We start from the raw sequence: 25162 nt of genomic DNA on the forward strand, positions 1-25162 counted from the left end.
TGCCTGCACTGGTTTGCGTACATGTTTTATAGTGGGGGGGCGCCTGTGCTGGTTTGCGTACATCTCCGATGGTGGAGTGCATACACATCCTTCTATAACCATCATCTTAATAAAATCAACAGCTATGCAGCACGGCAAGAGACGCCAGAGGCACGCTACTTGAGTACGGCACGGCACACCCAGTGACGCCCCGAAAACAGTTGCAACGCTTCTGCGCTTTTGCCACCACTCCTCCGTCACGCCCACAAACGGAGGCGGGGGTAATTCAGATCTGATCTAAATTTAGTACGATCAGTCACACAGACATGCAAGGGGACGCCCAGCACAGGGCTAGTTCACACCGCATGTCAGGCCCTACACCCCCCACACAGGTGCAAAAGCATCGAACGCCGGCGATGCTTTTGCACCTAGCGAGTAGATACATGCCCGCGCAGCTCCTGCGCACTGGCTGGCCGCTACCCGCCGCGTCCGGGTTACAGCGGCTGCATGTGACATCACGCAGCCTCCGCGGTCTGCCCCTCCAATGGTCAGGACACGCCTGCGTTGTTTGGACCGCGCCCTGCCAACTGCGTTCTAACGCCGTTGGCACGCACCCTCCTGCCCCGCGAGCGCCTCTGCCTGTCAATCAGGCGGAGGCGATCGCAGCCCTGAGATGCTGATAGCATCTCACTGGGCTCCCAGTGTGCGCATGAGCAGTGCAGACGCTGCGCGAGCGCACTCGACATAGGGATTCAGACTGCCATCGCTGCCGCGATCCAGTCTGAATTAAGCCCCCGAACTGTTAATCAGTCTGCGTAAAGGTAAACACTGCGATCGGCATCGCTATTAGACTTTGGGGCACATGCAGTGCGAAGAATATGCACACAAAATAAACCAATATAATCGCTCAAATGTGAAAACATTGGAATAGCGTCCATTACATCTACGTTTATAGGCATCATAATGAAGGTTTAGGGTACAGAATATTGTCTAGTAGCTAAAAATAGCCTGTGTGCTATTGGTCTTATTATTTTGGGGATTTGTATGTCAATTTTGTGTTCGAGTTTTGTTCGATTTAAAAACTGAATGTTAGGAAATCAGGGGAACCTATCTTCATCTAGATAAAAGTACCGATGTTTTGCTGATATTCGATTTTGAAAGGGATTTGGATTTATAATCGATTTTCCATTTGATTTTTGATAGGGGGGGGGGAGACTGGTCAGATCCATGGGCGGGTATCACACAGTGACATGATGCGAGAGGGAGAGCAGGAGTATAATAGGAGCTGATGGCTCCTGATGTATGAGATACACCAGAGAGTGTGAGGAGGAGACTAGTCAGATCTCTGGGCTGGTAACACTTGGTGACATGATGTGAGGGGGAGAGCAGGGTTATAATAGGGGCTGATGGCTCCTGATGTATGAGATACACCAGACAGTGTGGGGAGGAGACTAGTCAGATCTCTGGGCTGGTAACACTTGGTGACATGATGTGAGGGGGAGAGCAGGAGTATAATAGGGGCTGATGGCTCCTGATGTATGAGATACACCAGACAGTGTGGGCAGGAGACTAGTCAGATCTCTGGGCTGGTAACACTCAGTGACATGATGTGAGGGGGAGAGCAGGAGTATAATAGGGGCTGATAGCTCCTGATGTATGAGATACACCAGAGAGTGTGGGGAGGAGACTGGTCAGATCTATGGGCTGGTAACACACAGTGACATGATGTGAGGGGGAGAGCAGGAGTATAATAGGGGCTGATAGCTCCTGATGTATGAGATACACCAGAGAGTGTGGGGAGGAGACTGGTCAGATCTATGGGCTGGTAACACACAGTGACATTATGTGAGGGGGAGAGCAGGAGTATAATAGGGGCTGATGGCTCCTGATGTATGAGATACACCAGAGAGCGTGGGGAGGAGACTGGTCAGATCTCTGGGCTGGTAACACACAGTGACATGATGTGAGGAGGAGAGCAGGAGTATAATAGGGGCTGATGGCTCCTGATGTATGAGATACACCAGAGAGTGTGGGGAGGAGACTGGTCAGATCTATGGGCTGGTAACACAGTGACATGATGTGAGGGGGAGAACAGGAGTATAATAGGGGCTGATGGCTCCTGATGTATGAGATACACCAGAGAGTGTGAGGAGGAAACTGGTCAGATCTCTGGGCTGGTAACACACAGTGACATGATGTGAGGGGTAGAGCAGGAGTATAATAGGGGCTGATGGCTCCTGATGTACGAGATACACCAGAGAGCGTGGGGAGGAGACTGGTCAGATCTCTGGGCTGGTAACACACAGTGACATGATGTGAGGAGGAGAGCAGGAGTATAATAGGGGCTGATGGCTCCTGATGTATGAGATACACCAGAGAGTGTGGGGAGGAGACTGGTCAGATCTATGGGCTGGTAACACAGTGACATGATGTGAGGGGGAGAACAGGAGTATAATAGGGGCTGATGGCTCCTGATGTATGAGATACACCAGAGAGTGTGGGGAGGAGACTGGTCAGATCTCTGGTCTGGTAACACACAGTGACATGATGTGACGGGAAGAGCAGGAGTATAATAGGGGCTGATGGCTCCTGATGTATGAGATACACCAGAGAGTGTGGGGAGGAGACTGGTCAGATCTCTGGTCTGGTAACACACAGTGACATGATGTGAGGGGGAGAGCAGGAGTATAATAGGGGCTGATGGCTCCTGATGTATGAGATACACCAGAAAGTGTGGGGAGAAGACTGGTCAGATCTCTGGGCTGGTGACACACAGTGACATGATGTGAGGGGGAGAGCAGGAGTGTAATAGGGGCTGATGGCTCCTGATGTATGAGATACACCTGAGAGTGTGGGGAGGAGACTGGTCAGATCTCTGGGCTGGTAACACACAGTGACATGATGTGAGGGGGAGAGCAGGAGTATAATAGGGGCTGATGGCTCCTGATGTATGAGATACACCAGAGAGTGTGGGGAGGAGACTGGTCACATCTCTGGGCTGGTAACACACAGGAGTATAATAGGGGCTGAAGGCTCCTGGCTCCCTCACTGTACAGATGGGGTATGGGACTCAGGGTCAACAGTGTCCAGGTCGACAGTATGTCAATACAGGAAATAGGTCGACATGAGGTTTTTTTCCGTAAAGTGACCGGGAACCCCAATTAGTGCACCGCTTCGCTCTCCATGCTTCGGGCAAGTTGCCTTGCTGCGACTGGTACAGGTTACCGTTCCCATTTGTAGTCCACATGGATCGGAAAGTATAAAAAAGCTCAGAAAATGGAAAGAAAAAAAAAAAAAAGTGAAAAGCTCATGTCGAACTTTTCCAAGTCGACCTTGTCCATGTTGCCCTAATGGCCGTGTCGACCTATTTCATGTGCCGACCTCACTGTCGACCAATGGGTGTCGACCTAGAGTCCGGATACCGTACGGAGGAGGGTGCAGAATAAGTAAAATGTGTGACTCCTCTGTAATTACTGATTATTACTCACCTGTGCTGATATCTGTAGGGATTTCCTCCTCCTTACACTGCTGGTCATCCCACACATACGTCTCCTCTCTCTTTATATGTTCTGCCTTAATATCACTCACATACGTCTCTTCTTCTCCCTCTATATCTTCTGCCTTTATATCAGTCACATACGTCTCTTCTTCTCCCTCTATATCTTCTACCTTGATATCACTCAGACCTCCAACCTAAATAACCAACAATAAATAAAACACTTTCATAATGTCTGATTGAATGAATTGAGGGTAATCAGCTGTATAAGACACACACAGATTCTCTGCAGATCATATAGGGCCGAGTTAAGCATGGATTGCAAAAGCAAAATCTTTCTCTAATGGGCAAAATCATGTGCACTGCAGGTGGGACAAATATAACGGGAGGTACTCGATATCCTGGCGCTCTGCATACCGGCACCGGGAAACCGACCGCCAGGATACAGACTATTCTTCGTCTTGGGGTGTCCACAACACCCCTGGAGGGAGAATAAATAGCGTTGCGCTCACCCTCCTGCCAGCATCCAGGCGGTCGGGATCCCAGCGCCAGTATATCATAGTACACCCAAATAAAACAGGTTCAGAGAGAGTTAGATTTGGGTGGGTTATTTTGTTTCTGTGCAGGGTAAATACTGGCGGCTTTATTTATACACTGCAATTAGATTTCAGTTTGAATACACCCCACCCAAATCTAACTCTCTTTGCACGTTACATCTGCCCCCCCCCCCCCCCCCCCCTGCAGTGCACATGGTTTTGCCCATTAGAGAAAGATTTTGTTTTTGTGATCCATGCTGAATCAGGCCCATAGTGACCGTCACTTTGGTCTATGGCGAGACTCTACATCCCACTTACCTGATCCTCCTGTGGGGTCCTGTGATTCTCCTCTGTACAATACTGTGAATATAGAGTATGGGGACATCTCTCTGGGGAATCCCTGTTACTGGGTCCATCTATAGGAGACACACAGTGACAGAGTACATTGTACATAATCAGAACTGCTCTCCATTATAATAAATTAGTTTTACGTGACCCAGCAGTATCCCCTGAGCAAGAGATTGTAGTAACAGAATAAGAATATGTGACCCCTCTCTGTAATAAGTGATTATTACTCACCTGTGCTGATATCTGTAGGGATTTCATCCTCCTTACACTGCTGATCATCCCTCACATACATCTCTTCTTCTACCTTAATTTCAATCACACCTTCACCCTAGGTAATCCACAAAACAATAAAAACATTTTTAGAAATGTCTTATTTCATTAATTCACATTAAGTAGAAGAATTTCAGTAAGACACACACAGCTGCTCTGCAGATCATATAGTGAAAAGTCACTCTGGTATATTGGTGAGACCCTAAATCCCACCTACCGGACTCTCCTGTGGGGTCCTGTGATTCTCCTCTGTACAGTCCTGGGAATGAGGATGGTGACATCTCTCTGGGGTATCTCTGTTACTGGCTCCATCTGTGGGAGACACACAGTGACATAGTACAGTGTATATATGTGACTAGCAGATAACGGGGTATATTTACCAACGTTCGATTTTGTACTCGATGTAAAGTTCAATTTAAATAAACTGAAATCGAATCAAACCAAAATTTGTCTTCACTGTTCAAATTGTTCATTTACTAACATTTGGTTTTGAAATCAATTTCAAAATCGAATTCGATGTGTGTCAATTTTGACTTATTGTTCGGCTTTGGATGTCCATTTCAAAATCGAACATAAACCCACCTATAAAATGAATATAAAATCAAATGAAATAGAATAGAAACCAACATGCACTTCCTTATGTATTCCTATTGGACAAAACAGATCACATGCAAGAAGCTGCTGTGGTTCCTCTAATTCTTATTTGCATACATCTTCGATGGTGGAATGCCTGCACTGGTTTGCGTACATGTTTTATAGTGGGGGGGCGCCTGTGCTGGTTTGCGTACATCTCCGATGGTGGAGTGCATACACATCCTTCTATAACCATCATCTTAATAAAATCAACAGCTATGCAGCACGGCAAGAGACGCCAGAGGCACGCTACTTGAGTACGGCACGGCACACCCAGTGACGCCCCGAAAACAGTTGCAACGCTTCTGCGCTTTTGCCACCACTCCTCCGTCACGCCCACAAACGGAGGCGGGGGTAATTCAGATCTGATCTAAATTTAGTACGATCAGTCACACAGACATGCAAGGGGACGCCCAGCACAGGGCTAGTTCACACCGCATGTCAGGCCCTACACCCCCCACACAGGTGCAAAAGCATCGAACGCCGGCGATGCTTTTGCACCTAGCGAGTAGATACATGCCCGCGCAGCTCCTGCGCACTGGCTGGCCGCTACCCGCCGCGTCCGGGTTACAGCGGCTGCATGTGACATCACGCAGCCTCCGCGGTCTGCCCCTCCAATGGTCAGGACACGCCTGCGTTGTTTGGACCGCGCCCTGCCAACTGCGTTCTAACGCCGTTGGCACGCACCCTCCTGCCCCGCGAGCGCCTCTGCCTGTCAATCAGGCGGAGGCGATCGCAGCCCTGAGATGCTGATAGCATCTCACTGGGCTCCCAGTGTGCGCATGAGCAGTGCAGACGCTGCGCGAGCGCACTCGACATAGGGATTCAGACTGCCATCGCTGCCGCGATCCAGTCTGAATTAAGCCCCCGAACTGTTAATCAGTCTGCGTAAAGGTAAACACTGCGATCGGCATCGCTATTAGACTTTGGGGCACATGCAGTGCGAAGAATATGCACACAAAATAAACCAATATAATCGCTCAAATGTGAAAACATTGGAATAGCGTCCATTACATCTACGTTTATAGGCATCATAATGAAGGTTTAGGGTACAGAATATTGTCTAGTAGCTAAAAATAGCCTGTGTGCTATTGGTCTTATTATTTTGGGGATTTGTATGTCAATTTTGTGTTCGAGTTTTGTTCGATTTAAAAACTGAATGTTAGGAAATCAGGGGAACCTATCTTCATCTAGATAAAAGTACCGATGTTTTGCTGATATTCGATTTTGAAAGGGATTTGGATTTATAATCGATTTTCCATTTGATTTTTGATAGGGGGGGGGGGGGGGGGGGGGAGACTGGTCAGATCCATGGGCGGGTATCACACAGTGACATGATGCGAGAGGGAGAGCAGGAGTATAATAGGAGCTGATGGCTCCTGATGTATGAGATACACCAGAGAGTGTGAGGAGGAGACTAGTCAGATCTCTGGGCTGGTAACACTTGGTGACATGATGTGAGGGGGAGAGCAGGGTTATAATAGGGGCTGATGGCTCCTGATGTATGAGATACACCAGACAGTGTGGGGAGGAGACTAGTCAGATCTCTGGGCTGGTAACACTTGGTGACATGATGTGAGGGGGAGAGCAGGAGTATAATAGGGGCTGATGGCTCCTGATGTATGAGATACACCAGACAGTGTGGGCAGGAGACTAGTCAGATCTCTGGGCTGGTAACACTCAGTGACATGATGTGAGGGGGAGAGCAGGAGTATAATAGGGGCTGATGGCTCCTGATGTATAAGATGCACCAGAGAGTGTGGGGAGGAGACTGGTCAGATCTCTGGGCTGGTAACACAGTGACATGATGTGAGGGGGAAAGCAGGAGTATAATAGGGGCTGATGGCTCCTGATGTATGAGATACACCAGAGAGAGTGTGGGGAGGAGACTGGTCAGATCTCTGGGCTGGTAACACTCAGTGACATGATGTGAGGAGGAGTCTAATAGGGGCTGATGGCTCCTGACTCCCCAACTGGGCAGAAACATTTCACTCATTAGTCTGTTCTGACAGAGGAGGATGTAGAATAAGAAACTGCTATAGTGACAGAACAAGGAACATATGTTACTCTTTTCTGTAATAAGTAATTATTACTCACCTGTGCTGATATCAGTAGGGACCTCCTCCTCCTTACACTGCTGATCACCCGTCACATACGTCTCTTCTTCTCCCTCTATATCTTCTACCTTAATATCAACAAGACCTTCACCCTTATTAAACCACAAAACAATAAAATAACACTGAAATAAAGACTCCGTAACAAACTATACTCCATCCATGTTTTCTTTCTCTTAAACAACCTCACCCTTCTGGCAATAGCAGAAACATGGCTCACACAATCAGACACTGCCTCATCTGAAGCCCTTCACACAATACTCTCCACCTAGCCCACATCTCCGGGCTTGAATGCAAACAAGGAGGTGGGGTTGGTCTATGCACTGCACATTATAGGTGTTACCAAATAATCCCATCACTCATGTTCACATCTTTAAGCTATCTGGCTTTTGTTAACCCATTCTCTAAGGTTGTTGAAATAGTTTTTTAACAATTCTCTGCCTGGTTCTCTAATTATGTTTCCACCGTCGTCTTGACAATTGGCAATTTCAAGATCCACACATTCTCCTTGTGCCTTCAAACTACTCTCTCTAGCATCTGCTTTCAGCCTCTTCCTATGGAATGACTCTTGTAGTCATTGGGACAGCCACTGAGTTGTTGTATTCTTTTAGACTATGATTTGCTTCTTATCTCTAGAACAGGCTTTTATCACTCTCAGATCAGCACCTTATCATGTGCAAGCTCTCCTCCTTTACTATATCCTCTCCACTGAAGAACTCCTCATACTGGGGTGTGTGGCCTAACTAGGCATGGAGTAAGACACTGCTTTGGTAGCTCCCTGGCCCATCGATCCTGTTTTTTACTCCTGTTGCCCAGTGTAAATCTCCTTCTTGCACCTGGACCTGTGCAATGGGACCCGCTGATACCCCAGAACTCAATGTGGGGTCCCCGAAGTATTCCCTGCCAGCGTATTCCTATATCTAACCTGGGTCCACGGGCGGCCGGTGTGTGTATCTAGCGCCATCTTGTGTGTGGAACGGAGTGCTCTGGTGCCCCTCCTGCACTCCCGTCTACCTCTCCCTGCTGCTGCCGCCACTGATGTCTCCGTGTGGGGTTCCCCTCGCTTACCTGCCCGCTGTCAGTTGAGGCTGGTGCGGGGTCCCGCTGAAGTGTGTGCTGCGACTGGGTCCCGGAGCGGCCGGCTGCCATCTTGAGGATCCCCCTGCGCCGGTGCCCTTCTCGTTCTGCCTGGGTGGCCCCGCTTGTGGTCACTGCTCCTGCGTCCTCTGCGGGTGTGCTCCGCTGTTTCCATGCTCACTGGAGCTGGCTCAGGATCCCGCTGCTGGGTGTGCTGCTGCTGGGTCCCGGAGATACTGGCTGCCAGTTTGGATATAGGGCTGCCTGCCTCTGCACGGCACTCGGAGGCTACAGGCTGCTCACTGCTTCTTTCCTGCTGCTGGTGACCCAGGAGGACTGCTCCTGATATCTGCTGCTATTTGGCTGCTGAGTAGGTTAGGTGTGAATGCAGCTCACCCTCTCCTACTACCAGTGTGTACCTGTGGGCTTTGGCTTACTCCTGCTTCTCATCTATTTGTGACTGCCCTATTTATTACCATCAATCTCGGATGTACAATCTCTGATCCTGCCAATAGTATATCATCATCACTGGGTCCCTGATGGTCCGAAGGCATAGCCGGTCTGCTGCGGAGCGTTTGGCGAAGTTTGCACGGGAGGGCCGGACGCTGGCTTCTTCCAAGCCATCGTCTCCTCATACAGACTCCTGTCCCCCCTCTCCTGCTATGGCTGGTTCTTCTGAAGTTACCTTGTCTCAGCTTCTGCAGGCCATCACTGACTCTGAAAAGCACCTAGTCGATAGGGTGGTGGAAGTTCATGTGGATATCTCTCTCCTTCGTCAGGATATGCAAAAGCTATGTGACAGAGTAGGAGAGACAGAAAACCGCATTTCAACTCTAGAAGATTCCTATACGCCCATACCGAACCGTCTTTTCTCTCTGGAGTCCCAGATGTCGTAATGTGAGCTTAAGCTTACCGATACTGAAGGTCGACTCAGGAGAAATAATGTTCACTTCGTGGGTCTTCCCGAAAAAGCTGAGGGATCTCAGCTTGAACATTTTTTGGAATCCTGGTTACTGTCCCTGTTTGGAAAAGACTCCTTCACTCCGCAATTCGCTGTTGAAAGGGCCCACAGGATGCCTACTCGCCCTCTCCCTCCTGGCGCACCTCCTCGGACTTTGATCGCTAAATTCCTCCACTATAAGGATTGAGATGCTGTACTCCGCCTTGCCAGACTTCAGAGGCCCTTAGAACATGGCGGCCAAAGGGTTTCTGCATTTCAAGATTTCTCGGCTGATGTTCAAAAATCCCACTCACAGCTCACGCAGGTGAAGCAACGGTTACGGGATCGTCAATTGCAATACTCAATGCTGTTTCCTGCTCGTCTTCGTGTGGTGGCTGTTAATCGTACCCGCTTTTTCTGACACTCCTCAATCTGCCTCAGCCTGGCTCGATCTGCAACCGGTGCCGCAGGCCGCTCCACCTTGACGGGACCGATACTCATGCCTTGAATATATTTGTCTCAGGTTGTATGATGGTACTTCTGCAGAATCACTATTTTACTGTGGGGGGGGGGGGGGGCTTCTAGGGAGTCAGTGTCTAAGCTCTCCTACGCTGTGTTGGGATATACTCTAGTCTCTCCTATATGAGGGTCTGTCTGTTAATTATTACTATATTTACACCGGTATGTTTGGTTGATAGCTGGGGGCTCCGTACTCATAGGTTATTGGATTAGCTGCCCCGTATTTAAAGGGTAGTTGAAGTTAAATTTTCTCTTGACTCTGCCTTGGAGTCTTGTTATTCAGGTTTTGGGTATAGGTATATCTATATTTGGGAGGGTATACGGGGTGGAAAGGGTTGGGGATGTTATTTTTCTTACCTATGTTTGTTTGTGTTTTTTTAAATTTGCATTTCTTGAATGGTACCTGGTCTACGATATGTGTATGAGGAGGGTGTTCGGCTATGTGCTAGGGCGCTCCAAGCTCTGGGTCCTGCTTTTCTTATTTTCCCTGAGTTATAATGGTACATATTATCTTGTGGAATGTAAGGGGCCTTAATGATAAGGTTAGGCGCTCCTTGGTCCTGAAACAGCTCAAGTCTCATTCCCCAGGGTTAATATGTTTACTAGAAACTCACTTAGTGGGTAGTCATGTACTCTCTCTTAAAAAGCCATGGGTGGGTTGGACTTTTCACTCTACTTTCCATTCTAATTCCAGAGGTGTATCAAATTTTGATTCATAAGAATATGAGTTTTGTTTGTCAGAGGGTGCAGATTGATCCACTGGGTTGCTACGTATTTTTAGCGGGTACTATCCACAATACCCCTTTTTTACTTCTTGCGATATACATTCCCCCTCCTTACAACTCTGGTATTTTGGTTAAAGCATGTACATTTATGCAGGACTTTCCTACAACACCGGTCCTCTGTATTGGTGATTTTAATGCTGTTATGCACGAGGATTTGGATTTCTGAGCTAGGTCTCCTGGATGTGTGGCACCTACGGTTCCCCTTAGTTAAACGCTACTCCTGTTTTTCTAGCTCATTTGGTGTATTTTCCCAGATAGATATGGCTCTCTTGTCCCGCTCTCTCCTTCCGTCTGTCTCCTTTATTGATTATTTGGCCCGAGGGATCTCAGTTCACTCCCCTATACTTCTGTCTATAGATTTTGCTATCCCTAGGGGGGCCTCCTTTTGGAGACTTAATCCCTTCTGGCTGTCTCAGATGGGCGCTGCCTCTGAGTTATTAGTTCTCTAGGAGAAATTTTTTGTGAACCATCCAGTGTGTGATGATGCCCCATAGATCTGGGATGCCTTCCAAGCCTTTTTAAGGGGCTCCTTGATCTCTAGAGTTGCCCAAGTTTTTAATAGAAAGTCTGGGGAGGAGTTGGAGAAGCGGAGCTTTGAGCAGGTTTATTTGCGTAGTGGACACTTGGCTGACCGGGTTGAGTGGTTGGTCGTACATAAGCGATGGACAGACTATCTCCTGGATAAATCTAAACAGAGCTTGCTTTTCCAGGCACATCATTTTTATATTCAAGGGGACAGAACAGGGAAATTTTTTTTGCTTATTTGTCTAGAGAGGAATTTTCCCCTACCACTGCGCATGGCTTGAAACGAGCTGATGGTACCATATGTGTGGACACCCCTTCTATTGCGGATAGTTTTCATTCTTACTTTGTTGAAGTATACAAATCTAAAGTGAGATACTCCAGTCTACAGCCGTCTATATATTTAGATGAGATTGTATTCCCAGTGCTCTGTTCAGATTCCCAGCAATTTTTGGAGAGTTCTTTTACATTGGAGGAGGTAGAGATAGCAAATTGATCCTTTCTTAATAACAAAGCTCCTTGGGTGGATGGTCTTCTCATTGAACTTTATAAAACACATAAAAAAAATTTTGCACCCAAACTACTGGAAGTTTTTAATTCTTTATTAGATGCTGGCTCTCTTCCCCCCTCTATGGCAGAAGCATTGATGGAGTTACTTCCGAAGCCGGGTAAGGAACCCTGTTTGCATGATTCGTATCGTCCTATCTCCTTGCTCTCCACCGATATTAAAATCCTGGCGAAATTACTAACTCTACGCATTAATTCTGTAGTACTTGAAATAGTGCATAAAGACCAAACCGGCTTTATGCCGGGCAGATCTACTGCCCTTAATCTGCGCCGTCTATTCACATATATGCAATTGGCTGGTGAGGAGATGGATGATGAAGTTATTGTATCCCTGGATGCTGCCCGTGCTTTCGACTCCGTGGAATGGATTCATCTTTGGGAAGTACTGGCTAGTTTTAGTTTGGGCCCAAATTTTATTGCATGGGATAAACTTTTATATTCCTCCCCGGCTACTAGAGTAAATATTAATGGCTACACTACCGACTCCTTTTTGCTGGAGAGAGGGACACCCCAGGGATGTCCCCTGTCCCCTTTGCTCTTCACGTTGGCGCTGGAACCCTGGCGTGTAAGATAAGGGCCTCCTCTGCTATTAAAGGAATTTGAGTTATAGACTGAGGAAAAGATTGGCTTATACGCCGATGATACTATTCTCTTTCTATCCGACATGCCTCACTCTTTGCCTGGGCTCCTAGACCTGGTCAAGGAATTTGGCTTTTACTTTGGGATCCAAATCAATTGGGATAAATCGGTAGTGTTTCCATTTCTTAAATTTACACTGCAACCCCCCATGTATGACTTCCCCTTGAAATGGTGTTCCCAATTTAAGTATCTCGGTATTAAAATCTCCCATTTTCCTGCTGACATTATTGCCTTGAATTTAACCCCCCAAATTGTACGATTGCGGGAAAAATCCCGGGTATGGCAGAAGCTTCCTTTATCTGTTACAGGGCGGTTGAACATTGTAAAAATGATTGTTCTGCCGTAATTTTTATATATACACTACAGAATGCTCCATCCTATATCCCTATTTTGCAATTTAAATTGATTTCCCGTTCTATTGTTTCTTTTATTTGGGGCTCTAGACAGGCCCACATCACTGTGAGAACACTGTATAGGTCTAGGCATGAAAGGGGCTTGTCCCTACCAGATTTCCATCTGTATTATGAAGCCGCTCAGGTGGCACAGTTGGGGGAGTGGGTGACCCCTGGAGACTTTGGTGACCTCCCTGTAGCCCTTTTGGAAAAGGCGGGTTTGCCATTTTCTCCACTGCAATTCCTGTTTTGCACATTCTTCAATTGCCCCCTTATTGCAGCAAGCTCTGAGAATTTGGCTTGCGGTGGAGAAACTGTTAGGGGATAGTACTATTGATCCCTACTCCCCATTGTGGAATAATATGTTGTTCTCGGAGGTCCGATTGCTTGACAGTAGCTCGGGATGGATTTCCTTTGGCGTGTCGGCTATAGGGCAGTTGTATCAAGATGGGGTCCTCCACACATTTGAAAATCTATCGGCCACCTATGATGTACCTAGGCATTACTTTTACCGTTACCTACAGCTTCGTCATGCCCTATATGTACAGTGGGAAAATGATACTCCGCAACTCTCTGAGTCTCCCGTTCATGCAATGGTCCGTAATATGCCTAAGCGTGGAACTGTTTCGGTTCTATACTCCGCTCTCCTCTCCTCCTCTGGACGGAATGGGTTAGGGTCATTGCGAGATAAGTGGGTGACTGATGTGGGTGTTCTTGATGACGAGGATTGGGAGTGTACACTGGGCTCCCCGAGGGCTGCTACGGCCTACGCTAGATTCCAACAGATCCAGCTCTATATCCTGCATAGAATTTACTGGACTCCGAGCAGACTGTTCCGAATCGGAGGATCTACATCCTCTGCTTGTCCTAAATGTAAGGCCTTGGATGCTGATTTTTGGCATCTGCTCTGGCTTTGTCCACGGGTGTCTGCCTTTTGGGGAGAAGTGACTGAGTTTATCCGTGATACGAGTGTTCAGTTTCCTATTTTGACTCCCCGAATTTGTATATTTGGACTGGATCTGGGGGACTCTTGGTGGTCATCTGAAGTTGTATATTAATAATTTGCTTGCCTTGTCACGGGTCTGTATTGCACGCACCTGGATGGGACAAGACCCTCCTGCTCTCGCTGCGTGGGTGGTCCTGGTTAACACTACTTTCTCATGAGCGTTTCATGTATGCTAAACGCAAGTGCTTGGGTAAATAAGAATTTACTTACCGATAATTCTATTTCTCGTAGTCCGTAGTGGATGCTGGGAACTCCGTAAGGACCATGGGGAATAGCGGCTCCGCAGGAGTCTGGGCACATCTAAAGAAAGCTTTAGGACTACCTGGTGTGCACTGGCTCCTCCCCCTATGACCCTCCTCCAAGCCTCAGTTAGGATACTGTGCCCGGACGAGCGTACACAATAAGGAAGGATTTTGAATCCCGGGTAAGACTCATACCAGCCACACCAATCACACTGTACAACTTGTGATCTGAACCCAGTTAACAGCATGATAATAGAGGAGCCTCTAGAAAAGATGGCTCCCTACAGCAATAACCCGAATTTTTTGGTAACAATACTTATGTACCAGTATTGCAGACAATCCGCACTTGGGATGGGCGCCCAGCATCCACTACGGACTACGAGAAATAGAATTATCGGTAAGTAAATTCTTATTTTCTCTGACGTCCTAGTGGATGCTGGGAACTCCGTAAGGACCATGGGGATTATACCAAAGCTCCCAAACGGGCGGGAGAGTGCGGATGACTCTGCAGCACCAAATGAGAGAACTCCCGGTCCTCCTCAGCCAGGGTATCAAATTTGTAGAATTTTACAAACGTATTTGCTCCTGACCAAGTAGCTGCTCGGCAAAGTTGTAAAGCCGAGACCCCTCGGGCAGCTGCCCAAGATGAGCCCACCTTCCTTGTGGAGTGGGCATTTACAGATTTTTTGGCTGTGGCAGGCCTGCCACAGAATGTGCAAGCTGAATTGTACTACAAATCCAACGAGCAATAGTCTGCTTAGAAGCAGGAGCACCCAGCTTGTTGGGTGCATACAGGATAAACAGCGAGTCAGATTTCCTGACTCCAGCCGTCCTGGAAACATATATTTTCCGGGTCCTGACAACGTCTAGCAACTTGGAGTCCTCCAAGTCCCTAGTAGCCGCAGGCACCACAATAGGTTTGGTTCAGGTGAACGCTGAAACCACCTTAGGGAGAAACTGAGGACGAGTCCTCAATTCCGCCCTGTCCGAATGGAAAATCAGATAATAAGAATTTACTCACCGGTAATTCTATTTCTCGTAGTCCGTAGTGGATGCTGGGAACTCCGTAAGGACCATGGGGAATAGCGGGCTCCGAAGGAGGCTGGGCACTCTAGAAAGATCTTAGACTACCTGGTGTGCACTGGCTCCTCCCACTATGACCCTCCTCCAAGCCTCAGTTAGGTACTGTGCCCGGACGAGCGTACACAATAAGGAAGGATTTTGAATCCCGGGTAAGACTCATACCAGCCACACCAATCACACCGTACAACTCGTGATATGAAACACAGTTAACAGTATGAAACAATAGAGCCTCTCAACAATAACCCGATTTAGTTAACCATAACTATGTACAAGTATTGCAGATAAACCGCACTTGGGATGGGCGCCCAGCATCCACTACGGACTACGAGAAATAGAATTACCGGTGAGTAAATTCTTATTTTCTCTAACGTCCTAGTGGATGCTGGGAACTCCGTAAGGACCATGGGGATTATACCAAAGCTCCCAAACGGGCGGGAGAGTGCGGATGACTCTGCAGCACTGAATGAGAGAACTCCAGGTCCTCCTCAGCCAGGGTATCAAATTTGTAGAATTTTTGCAAACGTGTTTGCCCCTGACCAAGTAGCTGCTCGGCAAAATTGTAAAGCCGAGACCTCTCGGGCAGCCGCCCAAGATGAGCCGACCTTCCTTGTGGAATGGGCATTGACAGATTTTGGCTGTGGCAGGCCTGCCACAGTATGTGCAAGCTGAATTGTACTACAAATCCAACGAGCAATAGTCTGCTTAGAAGCAGGAGCACCCAGCTTGTTAGGTGCATATAGGATAAACAGCGAGTCAGATTTTCTGACTCTAGCCGTTCTGGAAACATATATTTTCAGTGCCCTGACAACGTCTAGCAACTTGGAGTCCTCCAAGTCCCTAGTAGCCTAGGCACCACAATAGGCTGGTTCAGGTGAAACGCTGACACCACCTTTGGGAGAAACTGGGGACGAGTCCTCAATTCTGCCCTATCCATATGGAAAATCAAATAAGGGCTTTTACAAGACAAAGCCGCCAACTTTGATACTCGCCTGGCAGAAGCCAAGGCCAATAACATAACCACCTTCCACGTGAGATATTTCAGATCCACGGTTTTTAGTGGTTCAAACCAATGTGATTTTAAGAAACTCAACACCACGTTGAGATCCCAAGGTGCCACAGGAGGCACAAACGGGGGCTGACTCTGCAGCACTCCTTTTATAAATGTCTGAACTTCAGGTACTGAAGCTAGTTCTTTTTGAAAGAAAATCGACAGAGCCGAGATCTGTACCTTAATGGAACCCAATTTAAGGCCCATAGTCACTCCTGCTTGCAGGAAATGCAGAAATCGACCTAGTTGAAATTCCTCTGTTGGGGCCCTTTCGGCCTCACACCATGCAACATATTTTCGCCATATGCGGTGATAATGAGTTGCTGTAACCTCTTTCCTGGCTTTAGTAAGCGTAGGAATGACTTCCTCCGGAATGCCCTTTTCCTTCAGGATCCGGCGTTCAACCGCCATGCCGACAAACGCAGCCGCGGTAAGTCTTGGAACAGACAGGGCCCCTGCTGCCGCAGGTCCTGTCTGAGTGGCAGAGGCCATGGGTCCTCTGATATAAATTCTTGAAGTTCTGGGTACCAAGCTCTTCTTGGCCATCCACGAGTATCGTTCTTACTCCTCGCCTTCTTATTATTCTCAGTACCTTTGGTATGAGAGGCAGAGGGGAGAACACATAAACCGACTGGTACACCCACGGTGTTACCAGAGCGTCCATAGCTATCGCCTGAGGGTCCCTTGACCCGGTGCAATATCTTTTATAGCTTTTTGTTGAGGCGGGACGCCATCATGTCCACCTGTGGCCTTTCCCAATGGTGTACAATCCTATTGGAAGACTTCTGGAGGAAGTCCCCATTCTCCCGGGTGGAGGTCGTGTCTGTTGAGAAGATCTGCTTCCCAGTTGTCCACTCCGGGAATGAACACTGCTGACAGTGCTAACACATGATTTTCCGCCTATCGGAGAATCCTTGTGGCTTCTGCCATCGCCATCCTGCTTCTTGTGCCGCCCTGTTGGTTTACATGGGCGACTGCCGTGATGTTGTCTGATTGGATCAGTACCGGCTGGTTTTGAAGCAGAGGCCTTGCCGGCCTCAGGGCATTGTAAATGGCCCTCAGGTCCAGAATATTTATGTGTAGGGAAATAACCTGACTTGACCAAAGTCCCTGGAAATTTCTTCCCTGTGTGACTGCCTCCCAGCCTCAAAGGCTGGAATCCATGGTCACTAGGACCTAGTCCTGTATGCCGAACCTGCGGCCCTCTTGAAGATGGGCACTCTGCAGCCACCACAGTAGAGATACCCTGGTCCTTGGAGACAGGGTTATCAGCCTATGCATCGGAAGATGCGATCCGGACCACTTGTCCAACAGGTCCCTCTGAAAAGTTCTTGTATGGAACCTGCCTAATGGGATTGCTTCGTAGGAAGCTACCATTTTTCCCAGGACTCGCGTGCAATGATGCACCGCTACCTATTTTGGCTTCAGGAGGTCTCTGACTAGAGATGACAACTCCTTGGCTTTCTCCTCCGGGAGAAACACTATTTCTGGTTTATGTCCAGAACCATCCCCAGGAACAGTAGACGTGTCATAGGAACCAGCTGTGACTTTGGACTGTTTAGAATCCAACCATGCTGTTGTAGCACTTTCCAAAATAGTGCTACCCCGACTACCAACTGCTCCTTGGACCTCGCCCTTATAACGAGATTGTCCAAGTACGGGATAATTACAACTCCCTTTTTTTGAAGGAGTATCAACATTTCGGCCATTACCTTGATAAAACACCCTCGGTGCCATGTACAGTCCAAACGGCAGTGTCTGGACTTGGTAATGGTAATCCTGTACCACAAATCTGAGGTACTCCTGGCGAGGATGGTAAATGGGGACATGCAGGTAAGCATCCTTGATGTCCCAGGATACCATGTAATCCCCCTCGTCCAGGCTTGGAATAACCGCCCTGAGCGATTCTATCTTGAACTTGAATTTTTGTGTTCAAGGATTTTAAATATAAAATGGGTCACACCGAACCATGCGGTTTCGGTACCCCAACCCGTGTGGAATAGTAACCCCGTCCTTGTTGAAGTAGGGGCACCTTGAGTATTACCTGCTGGGAATACCGCTTATTAATTGCCTCTAGCACAGCCTCCCTGCCTGAGGGAGTTGTCAGCAAGGCATATTTTAGGAAACGGCTGGGGGGAGACATCTCGACTTCCAGCTTGTACCCCTGAAATACTACTTGAAAGAAACAGGGATCCACCTGTGAGCGAGCCCACTAATTGCTGAAATTTTTGAGACGGCCCCCCACCGTACCTGGCTACACCTGTGGAGCACCCGCGTCATGGTGTGGCCTCACAGGAGGCGGGGGAAGAATCTTGATTCTGGGAACAGGCTGACTGGTGCAGCTTTTTTCCCTCTACCCTTGTCTCTGTACAGAAAGGAAGCGCCATTTGACCCGCTTGCTTTTCTGAAGCCGAAAGGACTGTACCTTTGTCTGTGAGGAAACCTGAGGTAAAATTATTTCTTCCCAGCAGTTGCTGTGGATACGAGGTCCCAGAGACCATCCCCAAATAATTCCTCACCCTTATAAGGCTCTCTATGCGCTTTTTAAGTCAGCATCACCTGTCCAGTGACAGGTCTCTAATACCCTCCTGACAGAATGGACATTACATTTATTTTGGATGCCAGCCGGCAAAATATCCCTCTGTGCATCCCCCATATATAAGACGACGTCTTTAATATGTTTTTATGTTTTCCAACTAGTATCCCTGTTTGACAGGGTCACCGACCACGCTGCAGCAGCACTATCTGCAGGTCTCAGTCTAGTACCTGAGTGCGTAAATACAGACTTCAGGATAGCCTCCTGTTTTTTATCAACAGGTACCTATTAAAGTGGCCGTATCCTAAGACGGCAGTGCCACCTTTTTTGACAAACGTGTGAGCGCCTTATCCACCCTAGGGGATATCTCCCAGCATAACTTATCCACCTGGCGGGAAAGGGTACGCCATCAGTAACTTTTTATAAATTACCAGTTTCTTAACGGGGGAACCCACGCTTTCACACACTTCATTTATTCATCTGATGGGGGAACAAAACACTGCCTGTTTTTTCTCCCCAAACCTAAAACCCATTTTTAGAGGTGCTTGGGTTAAAGTCAGAAATGTATAACACATTTTTTATTGCCGGGATCACGTCACGGATGTTCTAGTGGATTGTGTATATGTCTCCACCTTGTCGACACTGGAGTCAGACTCCGTGTCGACATCTGTGTCTGCCATCTGAGAGAGCGGGCGTTTTTGAGCCCTTGATGGCCTTTGAGACGCCTGGGCAGGCGCGGGCTGCGAAGCCGGCTGTCCCACAGCTGTTACGTCATCCACCCTTTTATGTAAGGAGTTGACACTGTCGGTTAATACCTTTCACCTATCCATCCACTCTGGTGTCGGCCCCACAGGGGGCGACATCACATATATCGGCCTCTGTTCTGTCACCATATAAGCCTCCTCATTCAACATGTCGACACAGCCGTACCGACACACCGCAGACACACAGGGAATGCTCTAAACGAGGACAGGACCCACAAAAGCCCTTTGGGGGGACAGAGTAAGAGTATGCCAGCACACACCAGAGCGCTATATATATATACAGGGACTAACTGAGTTATGTCCCTAATAGCTTTTATATAATATACTGTATACAGTGCCAATTTTAATGCCCCCCCTCTCTTTTCCCTCTTACTGTACTGTAGAATTGCAGGGAAGAGCCAGGGAGCTTCCCTCCAGCCGAGCTGTGAGGGAAAAATGGCGCCAGTGTGCTGAGGAGATAGGCTCCGCCCCTTTTTCGCGGCCTATTCTCCCGTTTTTTATGGAATTCTGGCAGGGGTATTTACCTCATATATAGCCCCTGGGGCCATATATTGAGGTATTTTAGCCAGCCAAGGTGTTTTTATTGCTGCCTCAGGGCGCCCCCCCCAGCGCCCTGCACCCTCAGTGACCGGAGTGTGAAGTGTGTGAGAGGAGCAATGGCGCACAGCTGCAGTGCTGTGCGCTACCTTGGTGAAGACAGAGTCTTCATGCCGCCGATTTTCCGGACCATCTTCTTGCTTCTGGCTCTGTAAGGGGGACGGCGGCGCGGCTCCGGGACTGAACATCAAGGCTGGGCCTGCGGTCGATCCCTCTGGAGCTAATGGTGTCCAGTAGCCTAAGAAGCCCAATCCGGCTGCAAGCAGGCGAGTTCGCTTCTTCTCCCCTTAGTCCCTCGCTGCAGTGAGCCTGTTGCCAGCAGGTCTCACTGAAAATAACAAATTCTAAGACTATAACTTTCTAAGAGCTCAGGAGAGCCCCTAGTGTGCATCCAACCTCGGCCGGGCACGAAATCTAACTGAGGCTTGGAGGAGGGTCATAGTGGGAGGAGCCAGTGCACACCAGGTAGTCTAAGATCTTTCTAGAGTGCCCAGCCTCCTTCGGAGCCCGCTATTCCCCATGGTCCTTACGGAGTTCCCAGCATCCACTAGGACGTTAGAGAAAAGGGCTTTTTCAGGATAAAGCCGCCAATACTGACACGCGCCTGGCCCAGGCCAGAGCCAACAGCATGACCACTTTTCCTGTGAGATATTTTAACTCCACAGATTTAAGTGGGTCAAACCAATGTGACTTTTGGAACCCAAAAACTACCTTGAGATCCCAAAGTGCCACTGAAGGCACAAAAGGAGGCTGTATACGCAGTACCCCTTTAACAAACATCTGAACTTCAGGGACTGAAGCTAGTTCTTTTTGGAAGAAAATTGACAGAGCCGAAATTTGAACCTTAATGGACCCCAATTTGAGGCCCATAGATACTCCTGTTTGCAGGAAATGTAGGAATCGATCCAGTTGAATTTCCTCCGTCGGGCCTTACTGGCCTCGCACCACGCAACATATTTTCGCCCAATGCGGTGATAATGTTTTGCGGTTACATCCTTCCTGGCTTTGATCAGGATAGGGATGACTTCATTCGGAATGCCTTTTTCCTTCAGGATCCGGCGTTCAACCGCCATGCCGTCAACGCAGCCGCGGTAAGTCTTGGAACAGACAAGGTCCTTGCTGGAGCAGGTCCCTTCTTAGAGGTAGAGGCCACGGATCCTCCGTGAGCATCTCTTGAAGTTCCGGTTACCAAGTCCTTCTTGGCCAATCCGGAGCCACGAATATAGTGCTTACTCCTCTCCATCTTATCAATCTCAGTACCTTGGGTATGAGAGGCAGAGGAGGGAACCCATACACTGATTGGTACACCCACGGTGTTACCAGAGCATCTACAGCTATTGCCTGAGGGTCCCTTGACCTGGCGCAATACCTGTCGAGTTTTTACCAACGGTTTATAATCATGTGGACGACTTCTGGGTGAAGTCCCCACTCTCCCGGGTGGAGGTCGTGCTGAGGAAATCTGCTTCCCAGTTGTCCACTCCCGGAATGAAAACTGCCGACAGTGCTATCACATGGTTTTTCGCCCAGCGAAGAATCCTTGCAGCTTCTGTCATTGCCCTCCTGCTTCTTGTGGCACCCTGTCTGTTTACGTGGGTGACTGCCGTAATGTTGTCCGACTGGATCAACACCGGCTGACCTTGAAGCAGAGGTCTTGCTAAGCTTAGAGCATTGTAAATGGCCCTTAGCTTCAGGATATTTATGTGAAGTGATGTCTCCAGGCTTGACCATAAGCCCTGGATATTCCTTCCCTGTGTGACTGCTCCCCAGCCTCGCAGGCTGGCATCCGTGGTCACCAGGACCCAGTCCTGAATGCCGAATCTGCGGCCCTCTAGAAGATGAGCACTCTGCAACCCCCACAGGAGGGATACCCTTGTCCTTGGTGACAGGGTTATCCGCTGATGCATCTAAAGATGCGACCCGGACCATTTGTCCAGTAGGTTCCACTGGAAAGTCTTGCGTGGAATCTGCCGAATGGGATTGCTTCGTAGGAAGCCACCATTTTTACCCAGAACCCTTGTGCATTGATGCACTGAGACTTGATTCGGTTTTAGGAGGTTCCTGACTAGCTCGGATAACTCCCTGGCTTTCTCCTCCGGGAGAAACACCTTCTTTCTGGACTGTGTCCAGGATCATCCCTAGGAACCGAAGACAAGTCGTCGGAACCAGCTGCGATTTTGGAATATTGAGCATCCAATCGTGCTGCCGCAACACTACCTGAGATAGTGCTACACCGATCTCCAACTGTTCCCTGGATCTTACCCTTATCAGGGAATCGTCCAAGTAAAGGATAACTAAAATTCCCTTCCTTCGAAGGAATATCATCATTTCGGTCATTACTTCAGTAAAGACCCAGGGTGCCGTGGATCATCCCTACGGCAGCGTCTGAACTGATAGTGACAGTTCTGTATCATAACCTGAGATACCCTTGGTGAGAAGGGTAAATTTTGACATGAAGGTAAGCATCCTTGATGTCCCGAGACATCATGTAGTCCCCTTCTTCCAGGTTCGCAATCACTGCTCTGAGTGACTCAATCTTGAATTTGAACCTCTGTATGTAAGTGTTCAAAGCTTTTAGATTTTAAAATCGGTCTCACCGAGCCTTCTGGCTTCGGTACCACAATAGTGTGGAATAATACCCCGTTCCCTGTTGCAGGAGGGGTATTTAATTATCACCTGCTGGGAATACAGCTTGTGAATGGCTTCCAAAACTGCCTCCCTGTCAGCGGGAGACGTCGGCAAAACAGACTTTTGGAAACGGCGAGGGGAATACGTCTCGAATTCCAATTTATACCCCTGAAATATTACCTGAAGGATCCAGGGGTCTACTTGCGAGTGAGCCCACTGCGCACTGAAATTCATTGAGAACGGGCCCCCACCGTGCCTGAGCTTGTAAAGCCCTAGCGTCATACTGAGGGCTTGGCAGAGGCGGAAAAGGGTTTCTGTTCCTGGGAACTGGCTGATCACTGCAGCCATTTTCATCTCCCTCTGTCACGAGCAGAAAAGAGGAACCCTTTTGTCCGCTTGCCAAACAGGACTGCGCCTGATAATACGGCGTCTTATTTTGAGAGGCGACCTGGGGTACAAACGTGGATATCCCAGCTGTTGCCGTGGCCACCATGTCTGAAAGACCGACCCCAAATGTCCCCTTTTTTAAGGCAATACTTCCAAATGCCGTTTGGAATCCGCATCACCTGACCACTTTACTGGTAGAATTGGACAACGCACTTATACTTGATGCCAGTCGGCAAATATTCCGCTGTGCATCATGCATATATAGAAATGCATCTTTTAATTGCTCTATAGGCAATAATATACTGTCCTTATCTAGGATATCAATATTTCCAGTCAGGGAATCCGACCACGCCAACCCAGCACTGCACATCCAGGCTGAGGCGATTGCTGGTCGCAGTATAACACCAGTATGTGTGTAAATACATTTTAGGATACCCTCCTGCTTTCTATCAGCAGGATCCTTAAGGGCGGCCATCTCAGGAGAGGGTAGAGCCCTTGTTCTTACAAGCGTGTGAGCGCCTTATCCCCCCTAGGGGGTGTTTCCCAACGCACCCTAACCTCTGGCGGGAAAAGGTATACTGCCAATAACTTTTTAGAAATTATCAATTGTTATCGGGGGGAAACCCACGCATCATCACACACCTCATTTTATTTCTCAGATTCAGGAAAACTACAAGTAGTTTTTCCTCACCAACATAATACCCCTTTTTGGTGGTACTCATATTATCAGAAATGTGTAAACATTTTCCTTTGCCTCAATCATGTAACGTGTGGCCCTATTGGAAAACACGGTTTGTCTCTTCACCGTCGACACAGGAGTCAGTATCCGTGTCGGCGTCTGTATTTGCCATCTGAGGTAACGGGCGCTTTAGAGCCTCTGACGGCCCATGAGACGTCTGGACATGCACAAGCTGAGTAGCCGGCTGTCTCATGTCAACCACTGTCTTTTATACAGAGCTGACACTGTCACGTAATTTTCAACAGTACATCCACTCAGGTGTCGACCCCCTAGGGGGTGACATCACTATTACAGACACTCTGCTCCGTCTCCACATCATTTTTCTCCTCATACATGTCGACACAAACGTACCGACACACAGCACACACACAGGGAATGCTCTGATAGAGGACAGGACCCCACTAGCCCTTTGGGGAGACAGAGGGAGAGTTTGCCAGCACACACCAGAGCGCTATATATATATATATACAGGGATAACCTTATATAAGAGTTTTCCCCTTTATAGCTGCTGTATTATTTATACTGCGCCTAATTAGTGCCCCCCTCACTTTTTTAACCCCTTTCTGTAGTGTAGTGACTGCAGGGGAGAGCCAGGGAGCTTCCCTCCAACGGAGCTGTGAGGGAAAATGGCGCCAGTGTGCTGAGGAGATAGGCTCCGCCCCCTTCTCGGCGGCCTTATCATCCGTTTTTCTGTATGTTCTGGCAGGGGTTAAATGCATCCATATAGCCCAGGAGCTATATGTGATGCATTTATTTTAGCCATATAAGGTTTTTATCGATTTATTGCGTCTCAGGGCGCTGCCCCCCCAGCGCCCTGCACCCTCAGTGACCGGAGTGTGAAGTGTGCTGAGAGCAATGGCGCACAGCTGCGGTGCTGTGCGCTACCTTATCTGAAGACAGGACCGTCTTCTGCCGCCGATTTTCCGGACCTCTTCGCTCTTCTGGCTCTGTAAGGGGGCCGGCGGCGCGGCTCCGGGACCCATCCAGGCTGGACCTGTGATCGTCCCTCTGGAGCTAATGTCCAGTAGCCAAGAAGCCCAATCCACTCTGCACGCAGGTGAGTTCGCTTCTTCTCCCCTTAGTCCCTCGATGCAGTGAGCCTGTTGTCAGCAGGTCTCACTGAAAATAATAAACCTAAACTAAAACTTTCACAAAGAGCTCAGGAGAGCCGCTAGTGTGCACCCTTCTCGTTCGGGCACAGAGATCTAACTGAGGCTTGGAGGAGGGTCATAGGGGGAGGAGCCAGTGCACACCAGGTAGTCCTAAAGCTTTCTTTAGATGTGCCCAGACTCCTGCGGAGCCGCTATTCCCCATGGTC

General features: G+C 48.5%; 1 protein-coding gene across 1 annotated transcript in view; it reads right to left on the minus strand.

Moving 5' to 3' along the window:
• Positions 1–25162, minus strand: part of LOC135057187 (uncharacterized) — an 826406-nt gene that overhangs the window by 677489 nt on the left and 123755 nt on the right. Inside the window, 4 exon segments of the mRNA XM_063963085.1 lie at positions 3468–3672; positions 4330–4427; positions 4591–4687; positions 4847–4941. Of these exon segments, the coding sequence (XP_063819155.1) occupies positions 3468–3672; positions 4330–4427; positions 4591–4687; positions 4847–4941 (495 nt within the window).

The sequence above is a fragment of the Pseudophryne corroboree genome, chromosome 3 (genome assembly GCF_028390025.1).
Source record: "Pseudophryne corroboree isolate aPseCor3 chromosome 3, aPseCor3.hap2, whole genome shotgun sequence".
Classification (NCBI taxonomy): Eukaryota; Metazoa; Chordata; class Amphibia; order Anura; family Myobatrachidae; genus Pseudophryne; species Pseudophryne corroboree.